This window comes from Wasmannia auropunctata, unplaced genomic scaffold, assembly GCF_000956235.1.
Source record: "Wasmannia auropunctata unplaced genomic scaffold, wasmannia.A_1.0 LD336101.1, whole genome shotgun sequence".
Lineage (NCBI taxonomy): Eukaryota > Metazoa > Arthropoda > Insecta > Hymenoptera > Formicidae > Wasmannia > Wasmannia auropunctata.
Window position 1 is genome coordinate 1,036,643 of NW_012026789.1, and position 15,020 is coordinate 1,051,662.

Here is a 15,020-nt window from a genome sequence, read left to right on the forward strand (position 1 = left end):
TGTGCTCTTCCGATCTTTTTGTTGAAAGGTCTAAAGATTTTACTAAAAACAGATCTGAAAATAATTTTTTGTTGACTCATCAAAATAATTTGTTGGAATGTTAAAACTGATAAGCATTGCTATAAAATGTTTTGATATTCTAGCAATCACTTTGACTTTCGTACAAAATTATTTTGATTATTATAACAAAAATTATTTTCAGATCTGGATTCAGCAAAATTGTTCTTTCTGTGCAGATATTAAATTATTAAAGATTTCAAACAATTATTTACGGACTCAAACAGATTACACAAACTTTTCTCCTTCAAAAGATTTTAACGTTAAAACTAAAACTTCCTCAGATCGTTTACCGTGGACTGACTATACCGGAAGTGATCGCTCTGCTGCCTCGCGAGGGCAGCTCGCCGAGCGTGGAAGCTGTGTTTTGGTTGCTCTTAACCGGTGACGTCCCGACGCAGCAGCAAACTGCTTCATTGATCGCCGATTGGACGTCACGACGTAAAAAATGTACAGAATGGTGGTCGGGACAACGGGGCGAAACAATAGCTTCCGTTCTGCGTTCGATGCCCGAAACAATTACACCCTTGCATAAATTGTCGGTCGCGCTCACAATTTTCGGCATCAGCAAGCAGGCGAGAGAGGCCAAAAGGCACGGTGCTATGCCCTACACTTATTGGGAGGTAGTTGAAGATATTTTGACATCTTCTAAAAATTTGCTGAATAAGTAGAAAACATACAAAAAACTGCTTGACAAGATTAACATTCTAGATAATAATGATCGAAATATTTCCTTTTTCATATAATGAAATTAAAAAGCTAAAACTAAAAAATTAATAAACATAAAAAAATATTAAAATAAAAATAAAAAATACAATTACGTCTCATTGGAAAAATAAGAATAAAATACTAGAAATATCATAATACAAATAGCAAAAAATATTTATATAAAATATAGAAATTTCTATTTCTAAAAGATAAAAATAGTATAGCTTCACTTACAAATTTTTATAATTGGAGCCAATTAGCACGAAAAAATGATGTAATTTTCTCCATATAAAAACGTATTTTTATTGTAGAAAATTAATATCTAACATATATTAGTTAACGCGTAAAATGACGTTCGATTTTAAGTATACCTATGAAGATGGTATGGAATTTCTTGCAACCTTACCAGCGATTATCGGTCTAATTGCCAAAGGCCGAACGTTGAGAAACGTGAGCGGTGACGGCGATTGGGTGCAATTTTTGTTAAATTGCTTGAACAACACGAACGAGAGCTGCAACGGTCAAAGATCATCGATCGCCGATTTTCTCAGGCTATACATCACTTTAAACGCGTAAATTTCATTCTTATTATTATAATGTAGAAATTTTTATTTCTGATAAAAATATAAATTTGAATATGAAACATACGTTTCAAAAAACAGTGAAGCTAATTATAAAAAATATTAAGTTATTTTTAATAAAATAAATGAAACAAAATTGCTCTAATTAAGACGCGTTTCGCGTGAATAGTAGCGATTGTAACTGTGAAATTACATCCTTCAATTTAATTGTAAGTATGAAAGAAAGAATACAAGAGAATTGAACGATCTATCTTAGCGACGACGATGGCGGGGCACCAATCGCTCATATTACGCAAATTTTGGGTTCAACTGATCTCCATATAAATGAGGTATTAGCGAGCGTCGTTTTGGCGCACGTCGACGAGCCTAAAAGTGGAACAATGTTGGAGGTAAAAATTAATAAAAAGGTATTAAATTAAAAAAAAAATTATATGTATACATATACATATTGGAGGTAAAACTATATTAAATTAAAAAAAAAATTATATATGTACATATGTATGTATTACATACAGTGGAAAGAATTGCAAGCAAAAATCAAGAATACGCTCGGCCGAACGTGGACGGAACAGGCCTTGAAGGCTTGCGTGCTGAATTTATGGAGCAGAGACAAATTGATAGGGCACAAGGAGGCCGACTTCTGCGATCCGCGATACACCGCACTCCTGAATTACGCCAAGCAACATTTGCCCAATAATACGGAAATAAAGGTATAAAAATAAAATCGTGCACACGGCGAGAAAAAAAAATTCGCTGTTGCTCTTACGAAGATACGAACGATTTATGTCGAAAACTTTCACAGCTCTCGCAAGACATCACGCGGTTAATAAGGTCGACAATGAGAAGGCCAAAAAGAAAGGACATTTACCCGGAGCAGAATGCTCTGGCTCCTGTTATTTTTCAGGTAGAGAATTACATATTTTTACAGCAGAATTTTATTTAATTAGAAAACATTTGCACATTTCCCTTTTACTATTATGTATATTTAATTTGTGTATATAATTCTGAATAATTTAATTTCTATTATATATGCAAAATATATTCACATACAAAAAAACGGGTCACTGTAATGTTACAATGATCCATTTTTTTTTAATGCAAGTATAAATAATTTATATAATTAAATATATGCAAAATTTGTAACTTACCATCGTCCTTATAAATTTTACATTATAAACATGCACACTCGTACACACAAAGTAGATTATTTATAAGATTGAATTTGTAGTGTAGAAGCAATGTAGAATTAAAAAAAAAGATAAAAAATGTAAAATCTGTTTTGATCGCTTTAACGCATTAATTAATGTCTTTTTTTATCCGTCTAGCGTTACGGATTAGAAGACAATAATGTGGTTTATCTGTCTAGTATTACGGATTGGAAGACATGAGATTCAATCAGACGATACTTTACATGGCGCGGGCCCTGGGGACGATCGCCTCGATTATCTGGACCAGAGTCGTGAACGCGCCTGTCGAGCATCCGATTTCGAGTTGCACTCACAGCTACATGGAAACGATCCGCGACGACGGTATAAGGAAACGGAAACGCAGGACACGAAAGTAAAAATAAGAGCGAAACGCGTACAAAGGTATTTACTCGCGAGAATTACACTTCTCAACAAAATTAAAGCATCAATTACTCTACCATCCAAAAATAGGCAAAATTCAAGAGAGTGTAACTTCGTCAAAAATGATCGTATCGAGATGTTCAAAAAAGCATTTTACAGCTTGAAATCTCTACTTTCCAAATCGGTACTTTAGAAAACGATCCTACTTTCATGGAATTACACGGATAGAAAAGGAGACCCGACGAATCTCAAAATTTTTTACGAACTTTGACAAGTTCCATGGCGCGAATTAAAAATCGCATACAAATGCAGTTTACAGCTTTCGAAAGAGTGAATCTTTACCTTTAATTTGCCTTTTTTGTTGAGCTTTTTTTGTACGATTTTTTTTCACCGAGTTATTCAACATTGAAGCAAAAATGGTCCTTTTTGCTTCAATGTTGAATAACTCGGTGAAAAAAAATCGTACAACGCTCAATAAAAAAGTAAATTAAAGCTAAGGATTCACTCTTTCGAAAGCAGTAAACTGCGATTTTTAGTTTATGCCATGAAACCTTTTAAATTTAGTACACATTTTTGGAGATTTGACGCATTTTCATTTGGACCTATGTAATTCCATAAAAAATCAACAGGATCGTTTTCTAAAGTGTCGATCTGAAAAGTAGAGATTTGAAGCTGTAAAATGCTTTCTTGAACATCTCGATACGATCATTTTTGACGAAACTTTTACACTCTCTTGAATTTTGCCTATTTTTAGATGGTAGAGTAAGTGATGCCTTAATTTTGTTGAGAAATGTATTTCTCTTTCTCTTATTTATCGCTACACCGTGCACCGCCGCGTGAAAAGTATACTGCTGCTGGCTGCTGCTCCGCGCCGCGCGAGAACACATTTTCGAGACACCTGTCGACATCTGCACGTCGATCTTGGTGACTCCTGACGGTGCAACTTGGCGCGCGTCGATGGTAAGGCCAATTCTCTCTCTCTCGCTCTTGTTCCTCAGTGCCGACGCGCATAAAAAATACATGGGAAAAAAATAGCACACGCATTATCACCGTTATCTAAAAATGGGGATACTCCCCCGCGCCGAGACTGGGACTCTGTGCACGCTCGAGTGCCGTCGTTAATCCGCGAAAAGGAGAACCACAGTCCACCTCCGAAGGGAGCAAGACGTCTGGCGAGATGCGCCAGGTCTTGGTGCATTCAAACGCGCGGACCATTATTAATACGCGTGCCCGAGCAAGGCCCAATCGACGTCGTACAGATAATCGCGCGGCGGAGAACGGCGTGACGACGTGACGTGCGTTGTTCGCGGGCGCGTCGAAATTATTATGACGGACGGGAGGAGGTCGTCGCCGAGACGTGAACGCACGCCGCCGTCGCCGTCGAGTCGCCCGCGCACGTCAGGAAATTTCGCGGACCGCCGCGGGACCGTGGAGCCGGAAGAAATGAGCCACCCCTCCTCGACAATCGTAGCGGGATCCGCGTGATAACCATCTCTCTCGCGAGGTACGTACATACGTGGATCTTTGGCATACAAGTGGGTAATCTCGGGGGAAAAGTGTCTCGCGTCGAAAACAAAGGATGCCCTCGCTGACATTCAATCGTCTCCCACTTTCGACCACGGTTTTTCCTCCGTGTCCTACGTGTGTCGCGATATTTATTCGTTATTTCGCCGCGGAGACGTACTACGTGCGTGCAAGTGACATTTGAAACGCGGATATAAACGTGTCGGTTCGAGGTGCTTCGCTGGAATCTCGACGGAAAAATCGGATTTAACGGTTTTCGGGCGCAAAAGCGAAGGCCCGGGTGTAGTAAGGATCGTTCCAAAAGAGGACATGTCTGAAGGTTAGGAAATCTGTCGTACCGACGAGACGCGGCGAGACACGACTCACGAGTATGCGTCATAATAGAGAGAAACGGCGCACGAAATACGAAATTTGGTAAAAAGCCCATAAGATACGCCCCATGAAGTGGAGTCCACGAAATCTGGTATAAAATCTGTAAAGTGGAGCAATCTTTAATGCAACAGTGACAGAAAATTATGACGTGTATCAAACGAGAATTAAATTCTGTAAAAGAAGTATGTCTAGTTAAAAAAGTCCCGTAAAATCTCGTGAAGTAGAATCCACGAAATTTAGTATAAAATTTGTAAAGTGGAGCAATCCTTAATGCAACAGTGACAGAAAATTATGACGTGTATTAAACGAGAAATAAATTCTGCAAAAGAAGAATGTCTAGTTAAAAAGTCACGTAAAATCTCGTGAAGTAGAATCCACGAAATTTAGTATAAAATCTGTAAAGTGGAGCAATCCTTAATGCAACAGTGACAGAAAATGACGTGATTAAACAAGAATTAAATTCTATAAAAGAAACAAAATTTTAAAAATGGAGCAAGTTATGGGAATTTCGAAAGGAAAGGTCCTTAATCTGAATCTTTGGAAACAAAACATCTTTGAACATTGTGGGACTTGCTGCCAAAATGTTATTAAAGGACTTACACATCAAAATTCATAAAGAGGATTGAAGTTAGTAATTTATACAAATTCGTCCCGGGGCACGTGAGGGGATCTTTCTTAGAACATATGTCAATAATATATGTAATATATTGCTTTAGTGATATATGTTGAACAGTAAGGGACTTTTTGCTTTACAAGCATTGCTTTACAAGTAATTTTAGCGACTTACGCGAAGGCTAGGATAACCCTTCGCCTATGGATATTTACATGATCAAAGTTCACAAATCGCGATATACTATTTAGAAAGGACAGAAAAATCTGCAACTAAAATACGAATGCGATAATATAATGACGCACGTAATTTATAGTATAACAATCTCGCTGTTCGTCATAAACGAGAAAAGACAATGATGGACTTTGCTTTGTGTGTTGAAAGGTTGGGAGCCCATTTGGAATTGTATAACAATCCGTTATGCAGCTTTTGATGAATTTTTAGCTTTCCACGTCGCACGAAGCTTCGCACATCACTTCCTGCTTTTCGCGCTCGGCGGGATCATAAATCATTACTGATCGTATATAATTATACATATGCAGGATTTTATATTTTTGCGTATTACACACTTCCATCACGTGCTCGCGTATCTCGTCGGTACGACAGATTTCTTAACCTTCTCAAAGACGTCCTCAGCGGCTTATTAATGTTTTTACAGTGTCGCGCATGACTGTTTTTATTTCCCCAAGCCTTTGTTTTCACGTCGAAAAGGCATCATCGGGCAGATACATCGCGAAACTAAGTGGCCGTTCTATAAATTAAATATTTGCTAAAACATATGTCTGTTCTGACAAGTTAATTAACAACACACGTCACATTACGTAATACCCTATAATGCTCTTGTTTACCTTGATATATTGAGCATCTTACGAGAAGATCGCACGTTGCGCTCTCGCATGATGTTAACGATGTAAGAGATGCTTAACGAGGCTGTCGAGCGTCAAGTGTCCGCAAATTGACAAAAATGTTTGTATCGTAGGTAAGAAAAAAATATGGCCGAGAACGGAGGACCGACGGAGGAGACGGCAAACGGGCAGTGTGACTCGAGGATGCCGCATATATCGACGTCAAACGAAAATAGACAGATTCACGAATCGCCGAGATACACGTTGGCGAGCATAAGCTCCGGGACGGCGTTTAACTTTGGTGTCAGGACTGCGGAGCGCTCGAGAATATTCGCGGGCAATATCTCCTCCACCATTCAAGGGATTCGTCCTCTGATACAGCAGGCAGCGGTACGTAGCGTTGTAGAGCCAGTGTCGAAAGTAAGGCCCGTTCTACAATTATGTCGTGTGTCGGGTCGTAAAGCCGTAATGCGGCGTCTACAATGTGACTTAAGACTTAGGAATCGAGAAAATTGACCATAGTCGATTATTCTTCTGACGTGAGAAGGAAAAATCGATTGTGATCTGTCAATTTTCTTAAATTTTAAGTCTTCAAGTCTCATTGTAGACGCCACTTAAGAACTGAATGTAGGAAGAATATTCGAGAATATTGTCGAACGAGCCTAAAGCCTATTCTGCAATCGTTAATCGATTATTCTTCTTGCATTCGACTACGATTGGTCAATTTTTACGGCTCACGGACCATTGTAGAATTGGCTTGAGATATCTAGCTAATCATCTCTTTGTCGCAACAGCCTAACATAACGCTGTCGTCGCTCTTGGCCATTCATGGACTCCGGAATCAGGTCCACCCAGCCGCGTTACCGAGCGACAGCTATGTGATCAATCTGGAGGATCCGGCGACGAACGGCGCGAACGGCTCTCACGATGAACCTGCGCGCAGCCATCACCACCATCATCACCATCATCACATAGCGTTGCCGAGCAATTTCTCGAGCAACGCGCACGAGACCGCGAGCGAGGTTGTCGAGAACCACAGCAATAACAACGCCTCGGAGAACACCGCCAACGGCAACGTCCAGCTGGGTCCGGAGACTCGGGCGATGCTGAAGCACCTTCAGCAGTACGTTCCCTTCGTCACCATCCTGCTCGCCAAGGGCCTCTACGATCACCGAGCCGGCATACTCACGTTCGTTGTGCTACTCGTCACGTTCATTCACGCTAACAACGACGTTAAGCGCGAGATCGCCAAGCAGCACAATCGGAGTTGGTCGTTGCTCATGCTGATCCTCTGCTACATCACCGCGTGCATCGTTTTCGTCGTCTACACGTTCAATCTCTACACCCTCGCTCCCTACGCCGAGCCGCTCACCATCTGGGATCTGCTCTGCTACGTCACGGTGATGGATTTCTTCCTCAAGCTCATCACCATCGTCTGCAAGGTTCTCCTGACTTGTCTACCGGTACGATTGCTGGCGTTCCAGAATCGAGTGAGTGATTTATTCCTATCTAATCGTCATTTTAATACTCGGAATATTAATACAGGTGTAATCAAATTATGAAATACTGGTGAATGAAAATTTCAGGGAAAATATTATCTTATGATGGAAGCGATGTCGCAACTTTATCGATGCGTCGCGCCTGTCCAGCCGTGGCTGTACTACCTGCTCGAAACGTACCAAGGTCCGGAGAAAGTCGTGGGGATTTTTTTCTCGATAATGTATACAATGAGCAAGGGCAGCGATCTACTGTCGCGTCTGAAACTATTTCGCACCGCTGCGTGGAAACTGTTCCAAAACGTGGTATGCACACAAATATATCTTCAAGGTTTGGCCATACTACACAACATAATCACGTTGTACATCTTTTTTTTTTTTTTATAGAGCCTCGGAGTATCTCCGTCGAAGGAACAGCTGATTGCATCCGGCGGTATATGTGCCATTTGTCACGAGGAGTATACCACACCGGTTAGACTTCATTGTAAGCATATTTTCTGTGAGACGTGCGTCTCGACGTGGCTTGACAGAGAGCGATCGTGTCCCCTGTGTCGCGCGTCCATCACAGACGATCCGATTTATCGGGATGGCCATACAACACACTTCATTCAATTGTATTGATTCCGTCAATTGTCATCTCTCTAAAGAGAATAATTTTTGTACAGTTTTTTATTGCTAGATAAAAATGTAAGAGGTTCCGTTAACGGCAGACGGTGTTTTCCATTATTTATCGTGATCGAATAATCGTCGAATTTTTATATCTTTTGAGTTATTTTAATATATACGAAACTTTAATAATATTGAAACACAATAAATAATAATGCGCTCTTATGATAGAACTACGTAAACGCATTGGCATGAGACTTAGATTGAAAAATTGTACATGTTTGAACATGTAAAATATGTACATATTTAGAAATTATCTTAGCGTTAATTCAAAGGAGTCATGATGATATGAGCCAAGAATTGGGGAAAACAACGATTCCTTTATAAGGATAATAAAATCTTTTACGGGTAATGTAAGAAGCATTTAAATTAGATTAATTGAATTAGATAAATTGAAATTTAGACCTATTCAGTTGTTCTTTATTCAATTAATTTCTACGGATTCTATTTTGCATATATATGTATATTATGCTTCTTTACATATATACTACATATATAAACTTTTATTTTAGCGTTATTAAATGATATAAATAAATGATATAATAAAATATATAATATATCAAATATAATTTTTGATTTAATTATAGTTATTGTTAAAAATTATGACTTTAAAACATGCAGTTTGTGGCTTATATGATTTTTCATAAAATCGTTTAAAATTTCTCCAGAATTTTTATGTTGCTAAACTTTGCTCGTATAAAAATCATATGTAATTAGCAATTCCTTTTTTTTTGTCGTACGATTTAAATTTCAGTCTTAAATGATGCCGAGTAAAAGTAAAAAATCACCGTCAAAGAGAAATTCTTTAGAATAAAAGATACACATCTTGGATTCATTCGAAAAAAAAAGAGGAATGGCTATCACATTTTGCGAAAAGTTTAAAGTTAAAATTTAATTAAATGAAGTAGCAATCCGGAATACAGGAAGCAATAAATGGAAAATAACTGTTGCTGCTATAGATTCCATTTCTATGGAGCTCGACTCCGCAGAAATGGAATCCTCGCTCGACTTACTAATAATTGAAAAATTGTAGCGCTCGACATTTGGATGAATTAAATAATTAAATAAATTTTAAAAACGTATAACGAATTAAACGAAAGCGAAGAATCTTCCATTAACCTGGAGTTTGTTGTTGATAAAAGTTGACTGACTTAAGTTTAAAAGTCGATTACATAATAACAAATTTAAGGAGAAAGTGCGTCTGATGTCAATGTTGCCAAAAAATTTCCAGAGCAATTTCAACAAATTACTGAAAAACGCGAATGTACCTCCTTAATTAATTAATTTAATACTTTATATGCTCGTATGTATTTCGTGCATGTATTTCTCCCTATGTACAAGTATTATTTATTCTCACAAATATACAAAATTAAAATTATTATGCCCTCGTATATTTCCTTTTTTACTTACTCGCCTACTAATGTATACTTGCATGCGCACGCACGCGCGCGTGTGTGTGTGTATAAATATATATAAATTTAAAAAGAAAACGCTTACTTGGAACGCTCAACCAAGAAAATCGTTATAATTCGGTACATCCTCAAACTGCTGATTCTGCGTATTACCAGGTGCCATCGGCCTCGCTGTTATCTGCCCTCTCGGCCCTACCATTTGCTGTTGCACCCCGAACGACACTTGCCGAACGCTATACTGAGGTTGCGACTGTAACATTAATTGCAATTTGTACAATGAACTTATCTTCGTTAGCATATCTACGAACGTTAGTCACAGATTTCCATAGAAATATAAAAATAGAAATCCAGATATATAAAAATCTGTGGCGTTAATATAAATACAGCTAGTTTTTTTTTTGTTTCTGTTGAAGCTCACCTGTTGTAACAAATGTCTGAGACCAAGATTGTTAGTGGAAACCGGACGCATCAGTCGTTGAGAGTTCGCCTGTTGATTAGCCATAGCGGCCTGATTGAGGCCTCTCTGCGCCTGCTGCGCCTGCACGCGTGTGAAAATAATTATTTACGTCTCATTATACCAAAAATATATTTATTGATAAAATCAGAGAGTCGCTTATACCTCAAGCTGTTGCTTATACTGCATTTCCTGCTGTTGCGCCACTTCTAGATTTTGTTGGATCTGGACAAAAAATATCATAGCCACATAAGAAATTTTAAACTCTTTTGAAAGTTATCTCTATTAAATACAAAAAGCACGAAAGTAGTTATATTTACATTTACTTCCAGCTGAGACTTATACTGCGCCTCTTGCTGTTGCGCGGCTTCTAACGTTTGTTTCAGATGATGAATCTTTAGCAAATTTTGATGTCTGGCGATCTCTAAATCGTCATACGGAGGTCGTTGTTGACCGATCATACCTCCGACACCCGCGTTAGCTTGTGGGCCGCTAATTCCGCTATTCTGTAAATGTGTAACGCGTTATAGCTAAACATGTAGCCAATATACAAATTATTCTATCCCATAGAAATGCTGGCACATTTATATTACCTGCATATTCATTTGGGTCTGTGGGCCGCTGGTCGAAGTTAAGGTTTGCGGTGGAGCGGTGGACACAACGTTCTGCGTTATTTGACCGCCGCCCATCGCCATAGTATTCGTTTGGGACATAAGAATGCCCCCCTGTGTACCTGAAGTAGGCATGGGTGCGGGAATCGCATTGCCTGGTCCAGGATTAGCCTGACAAGTCGGATATTAAAATAATTACAAATCGATTGCGATAGTAGCCACGAAATAGTAATTACAGGCAATAACAAGTTCCATTAAAAAATCGCCATTCATCGAATGTTCATTGTACAATTTCACAAAAAACGGATGACTTCTCGAGAATAAAAAAATTTCATCTGTGTGTACGTCCTTAAAGAATTATCTAATTTAATTCTCTTTACAATTTCAATTATACTTATTATAAAATGTAAATCATAAAATTTACATTAAAAAATATCAACAAAAATTCTTAATGGCATTTTTAATTAAAATTTCTCTGTTTGCGGATACCGAGAAATGCATTATGCCTTACGTGTCTCTCGCGGTGCCCAGTTGTGTCTCTGATTTCCGCTTTTTTCGCATACAAGTATAATCGTATTACTCACCTGTCTTACAGAAGCGTTTTGAGACGTTTTCTGCTGCTGTATAACCTTGCGAAGACGATCCACGAAGGCTGTTTGGTCGTTTGGGATGAAGCCGAGGTACGTTTTCTTGTCCGCAGTATACAAAAGTATAAGTACTTTTATTTCGCAAGCCGGGCTCGATGACGCAGAAGTGAAGTGGACACACCCCGCCTGAAATACATAGAATTTTTTTTTTAAGTGTTATTATAAACAACTGTCGCAGATACATTATTCGCAGCATTCGCATTCGTGCGGTCAAAATGAAAAAAAAAAAAAAAAAAAGACGCGTTTAATACGCAGCACAATAAGTACACTTACAAATCCAGCCGTCATCATTTTTGTTAAGGATTCCAAAGCCTCACACGGCGTCGGGTGAAATACAACAGATTTGGAATTCTTCAGATAGGTACCACCAATACTGCCTATCAATTGTTTCGGCATCAATTGCATTATCAATTTGGGCGGCCATGTATCCGCTTTCCTGAGGAGGCAAGGCACGTTGTGTGAAACACGAAAAATGTTACGTCGATCGAGCGAGAAATGATGACAACTTACAATTCCGGGTCTCCGTCTTTCGCATTAGCCGAGACTTGACAGGGGACGTGTCTCGTTTGCTTTTGCGCGTCCGTGGGATTCTTGGCCTTTTCGATCCATTCCACGATACCCTGCCAGATGTTCTGACGCTCGCGTTGCGGCACGCCGAGCTGTTGATTTTGTACAGTACCGGTAGACACATTGCCCTGAAAAATTACAATGCAAAAATCAATATTACTAATTATTTGAATACTTTATTTACTTATTTTTCACACATAAACCTTGCTTTAAAGCTCAGATAGCTTCTAATGTCAAATTTACCTACAAATGACACATCCTTTCATTTCATTCTAATATTTTACTTTATATCACACGCTGTTGCAATCCTTCATCCTTTGGTTTGCAAATAAATTTCATATAAATGTAATAATGTAGTTTAATTACTTGTGCTTGAGAGTGAGTGATCTGTTGCGTGATGGAGGATACCGAGACCGGCGCTTGCTGCGAAGCTGTGACAGTCTGCGGCACTTGAGTCGGTACAGACTGGCTAATACACGATGCAGTAAGTTGCGATCCCGGTTGGCTGTGAGTCGGTTGAGCGGCCATGGCGGACATGGTGGCCTGCTGGACATTTTGCTGCAGCTGCATCGTCAGGCGCAGTTGTTGCTGTTGCTGCGTGAGTTGCTGCTGCTGTTGCTGCTGCTGATTAGCTGCCATAACGTTATTGCCTGCCACTGTGAAGTGAAAATTACAGAATTTTACGTGTCCAAAAACACATCACGAGGATACAACAAAAAAATAAGATAAAGACAAGAAAGAATAGAAACACATCACAAGGATACAAAAAAATAAAGATAAGAATAGAAACACATCACAAAGATACAACAAAAAATAAGATAAAGATAAGAAAGAATATAAACAAGGTAAAAAGAAATGCGAAAAATAAAATGCAAACACCATTCTTACCATCTAATCGTTGATTAAACGCAGCTACGTTGAGTCCTAGCGACGAAGGCGGCTGCGTGAGCTGCGCTATTAGCGCGCTGGCTTGCGTATTCGCAGGCGCGGTCGCGCCCGGCGCTATGAACGACGGTCGCATCCATCTGGGCCGCGTGGCTATGTTCACTCCCGCCGGATGGTAATTCGGCGGTGCGGCGATCTGAGGATTGTATGGCGGCCGTGCGGTGTTCATCGGTGCCGCCATCGACGGCGTGACGGTCTGATGCACTGAGGTGATGTTCTGAGGAGGGGCTTGGTTTCTGAACGGAGGGCCCTGCTGCTGATTCGGCGGGGCGATGTTCTGCTGCACTTGATTCGTGTTCGGACTGTCGTTGCTCTGCAGCGGGCTCAGGGGTATTTGCGCCGCGGTGGCCGCGGCACTGTGAACGTTACCGCCCATCTGGGGACTGACCGGTCGCTCCTTCAAGTTGTAATTCCGCAGGAGCACCAAATGCCGCGGATCCTTGGCGTAATTCTTCGTTTGCGAGGACTGCAGATCGCCGCCAGCTTTCTCAAATAGCTTGTACAACGCCGGAATTTTTCTCGGCGATAATATAGAGATGTTGATATTCCTCTGAAAAAAAAAGAGTCACGCACGCATGTATACTTAAATGACCGCCTCCTTATGTGGCACTAACAATTCGTCAACTCCCATATCACTCACCTCTTGATAAATGGCAGCTAATTGCTCAATGGTATGGCCAGCGAACTTGTAAGCTTCTTGAATCATTGTCTGATACGGGGGCGAATTGCATATCAAAATACAATGTTTCTGCGAAGCGGTGTTCGGCTCCCGTCTCACGTGTAAGTCTTCGAAACACTGTAATCCCGTTGCCAGACCCTCGCCTATGTTTGCAAAGGATTCTCCCTTCCCGCCGACCATCCTAGATGGAACATTATTATTAATAATGTAAATCAATCAATAGAAAGGAATTTTTTTAAAAACGGCAATATATATTATTCCTGTTTATGAAAGATTTATGTTAAATTTATCTTGTACTCACTCAAGCTTGTCTAGAACCATTAGTAGTTTGTGAGGATTTGAATAAGGTCCAAGGGTCTCCGTACATGGAGATGGCAAGCAATCGGCGGCATGATAAACAACTATTCCATATAATGTGCTATTCTGCTGTATAAATTCCGATTGCGTTAAAATAAGTTGTAATCTTAATAAATTTCCCATACATTAAGAAATATAACATACCTCGGATACATATTCCCTGTCTTCTATGCCACCTTGACTGAAGTATCTGTAATGCAGGAAAGTATAAAAACAGATTGATAAAGGATTGCTATTTTATTTTTAAGTAATATATAAAGATAATATAATATGGTATAATATTTATAAAGTTAATATTTTAATGTGTAAATATTACGAATTAAAACTTACTCCAGCGTTGGAATAACGTAATTTGTTTTAAGATCATTGAGGTACGCGCCGTTAACAGCTGTTCCCTCGATGACAAATATAACATCAGCTTGTATTCCATGTTCAGTTGGTCCTGTCACCATTTTTCTAAAACACAAGAATCTTATATGTTACTTAAATATTAAAACATATATATATATATATATATATGTATATATAAAACTATAAATTGTTTTCAGACTTCTGTTACTCAGCTCTGACAAAAATAAAAATCGAGAGAATTGATTTTGCAAATCGCCCGAGGTATAGAATTGTATTTCGGTAAATGTTAAAAACACAGTCCTCCGATTTTGATAAAGTAGACCGAATAAGGTAAACTTAATTAATAAAATTAATTACATCGAAGATTTTTAAGCTAACCTAAATACGCTCCTTCAAAAAATTAGGTTGCTTAAAACGAATTCCTTTAAAAACTTACATTCAATTAAAATTTACAAGCTCAAGCAAAAAGTACGCTTGTCCACCAGCACGTTTGTAAAAATACGCATGCAAATCATAAGAACAAAAGTTTTGTTTTCGTTTTCTCACTGACGTCTGACTCGACGCGAGTCC

The 15,020-nt window shown here is 39.1% G+C and overlaps 3 protein-coding genes and 1 long non-coding RNA gene across 11 annotated transcripts in view; 2 read left to right on the plus strand and 2 right to left on the minus strand.

Annotated features, from left to right (window-relative positions):
• LOC105461156 (probable citrate synthase 2, mitochondrial) overlaps positions 1-3,879 on the plus strand; it is a 13,659-nt gene extending 9,780 nt beyond the window's left edge. Inside the window, exons 4-10 of the mRNA XM_011707642.1 lie at positions 254-680; positions 1,132-1,337; positions 1,603-1,735; positions 1,862-2,056; positions 2,149-2,250; positions 2,713-2,935; positions 3,759-3,879. Coding sequence (XP_011705944.1) covers positions 254-680; positions 1,132-1,337; positions 1,603-1,735; positions 1,862-2,056; positions 2,149-2,250; positions 2,713-2,910 — 1,261 coding nt within the window. The 3' untranslated portion in view covers positions 2,911-2,935; positions 3,759-3,879. The remainder of the gene's footprint in view (positions 1-253; positions 681-1,131; positions 1,338-1,602; positions 1,736-1,861; positions 2,057-2,148; positions 2,251-2,712; positions 2,936-3,758) is intronic.
• LOC105458134 (RING finger and transmembrane domain-containing protein 2-like) lies at positions 3,803-8,470 on the plus strand. 6 transcript variants are annotated; one of them, XM_011703249.1, is made up of 5 exons: positions 3,803-3,874; positions 6,400-6,655; positions 7,060-7,755; positions 7,852-8,067; positions 8,149-8,470. In XM_011703249.1, the coding sequence occupies exons 2-5, from the start codon at positions 6,413-6,415 to the stop codon at positions 8,380-8,382; spliced, it is 1,389 nt and encodes a 462-aa protein (XP_011701551.1). In that variant the 5' UTR covers positions 3,803-3,874; positions 6,400-6,412; the 3' UTR covers positions 8,383-8,470. The 6 variants fall into 6 exon arrangements, with proteins under 6 accessions (XP_011701551.1, XP_011701518.1, XP_011701543.1 ...); XM_011703216.1 differs by lacking the exon at positions 3,803-3,874 and adding an exon at positions 4,055-4,418; XM_011703241.1 differs by lacking the exon at positions 3,803-3,874 and adding an exon at positions 4,456-4,757.
• LOC105458164 lies at positions 5,715-6,340 on the minus strand. The gene is made up of 2 exons (XR_975504.1): positions 6,269-6,340; positions 5,715-6,171 (listed from the first exon to the last, which is right to left on the minus strand). It is a non-coding gene; the product is annotated as an uncharacterized LOC105458164 (long non-coding RNA).
• Positions 8,471-9,692: 1,222 nt separating the features above from the next.
• Positions 9,693-14,977, minus strand: LOC105458169 (mediator of RNA polymerase II transcription subunit 25). 3 transcript variants are annotated; one of them, XM_011703293.1, is made up of 15 exons: positions 14,887-14,977; positions 14,430-14,555; positions 14,244-14,289; positions 14,044-14,165; positions 13,704-13,923; positions 13,007-13,613; positions 12,485-12,774; positions 12,062-12,246; positions 11,825-11,987; positions 11,489-11,677; positions 10,887-11,075; positions 10,614-10,799; positions 10,459-10,518; positions 10,258-10,377; positions 9,693-10,089 (listed from the first exon to the last, which is right to left on the minus strand). In XM_011703293.1, exons 2-15 carry the CDS (start codon positions 14,549-14,551, stop codon positions 9,934-9,936), a joined length of 2,655 nt encoding a protein of 884 aa, XP_011701595.1. In that variant the 5' UTR covers positions 14,552-14,555; positions 14,887-14,977; the 3' UTR covers positions 9,693-9,933. The 3 variants fall into 3 exon arrangements, with proteins under 3 accessions (XP_011701595.1, XP_011701575.1, XP_011701584.1); XM_011703273.1 differs by having other exon boundaries at positions 14,044-14,168; XM_011703282.1 differs by having other exon boundaries at positions 14,044-14,168; positions 14,829-14,921.
• Between the last annotated feature and the right edge of the window lie 43 nt (positions 14,978-15,020).

Excerpts from the sequence above, each read along its gene's own strand:
- LOC105458134 (XM_011703249.1), top strand. The coding sequence starts at position 6,413 with ATGGCCGAGAACGGAGGACCGACGGAGGAGACGGCAAACGGGCAGTGT. Across the intron at positions 6,656-7,059 it reads CTCTGATACAGCAGGCAGCG|CCTAACATAACGCTGTCGTC; the intron begins GTACGTAGCGTT and ends TTGTCGCAACAG. Across the intron at positions 7,756-7,851 it reads TGCTGGCGTTCCAGAATCGA|GGAAAATATTATCTTATGAT; the intron begins GTGAGTGATTTA and ends TGAAAATTTCAG.
- LOC105458169 (XM_011703273.1), bottom strand. The coding sequence starts at position 14,551 with ATGGTGACAGGACCAACTGAACATGGAATACAAGCTGATGTTATATTT. Across the intron at positions 11,076-11,488 it reads AAAACGCTTCTGTAAGACAG|GCTAATCCTGGACCAGGCAA; the intron begins GTGAGTAATACG and ends CCGACTTGTCAG. Across the intron at positions 10,090-10,257 it reads TCAGACATTTGTTACAACAG|TCGCAACCTCAGTATAGCGT; the intron begins GTGAGCTTCAAC and ends TTAATGTTACAG.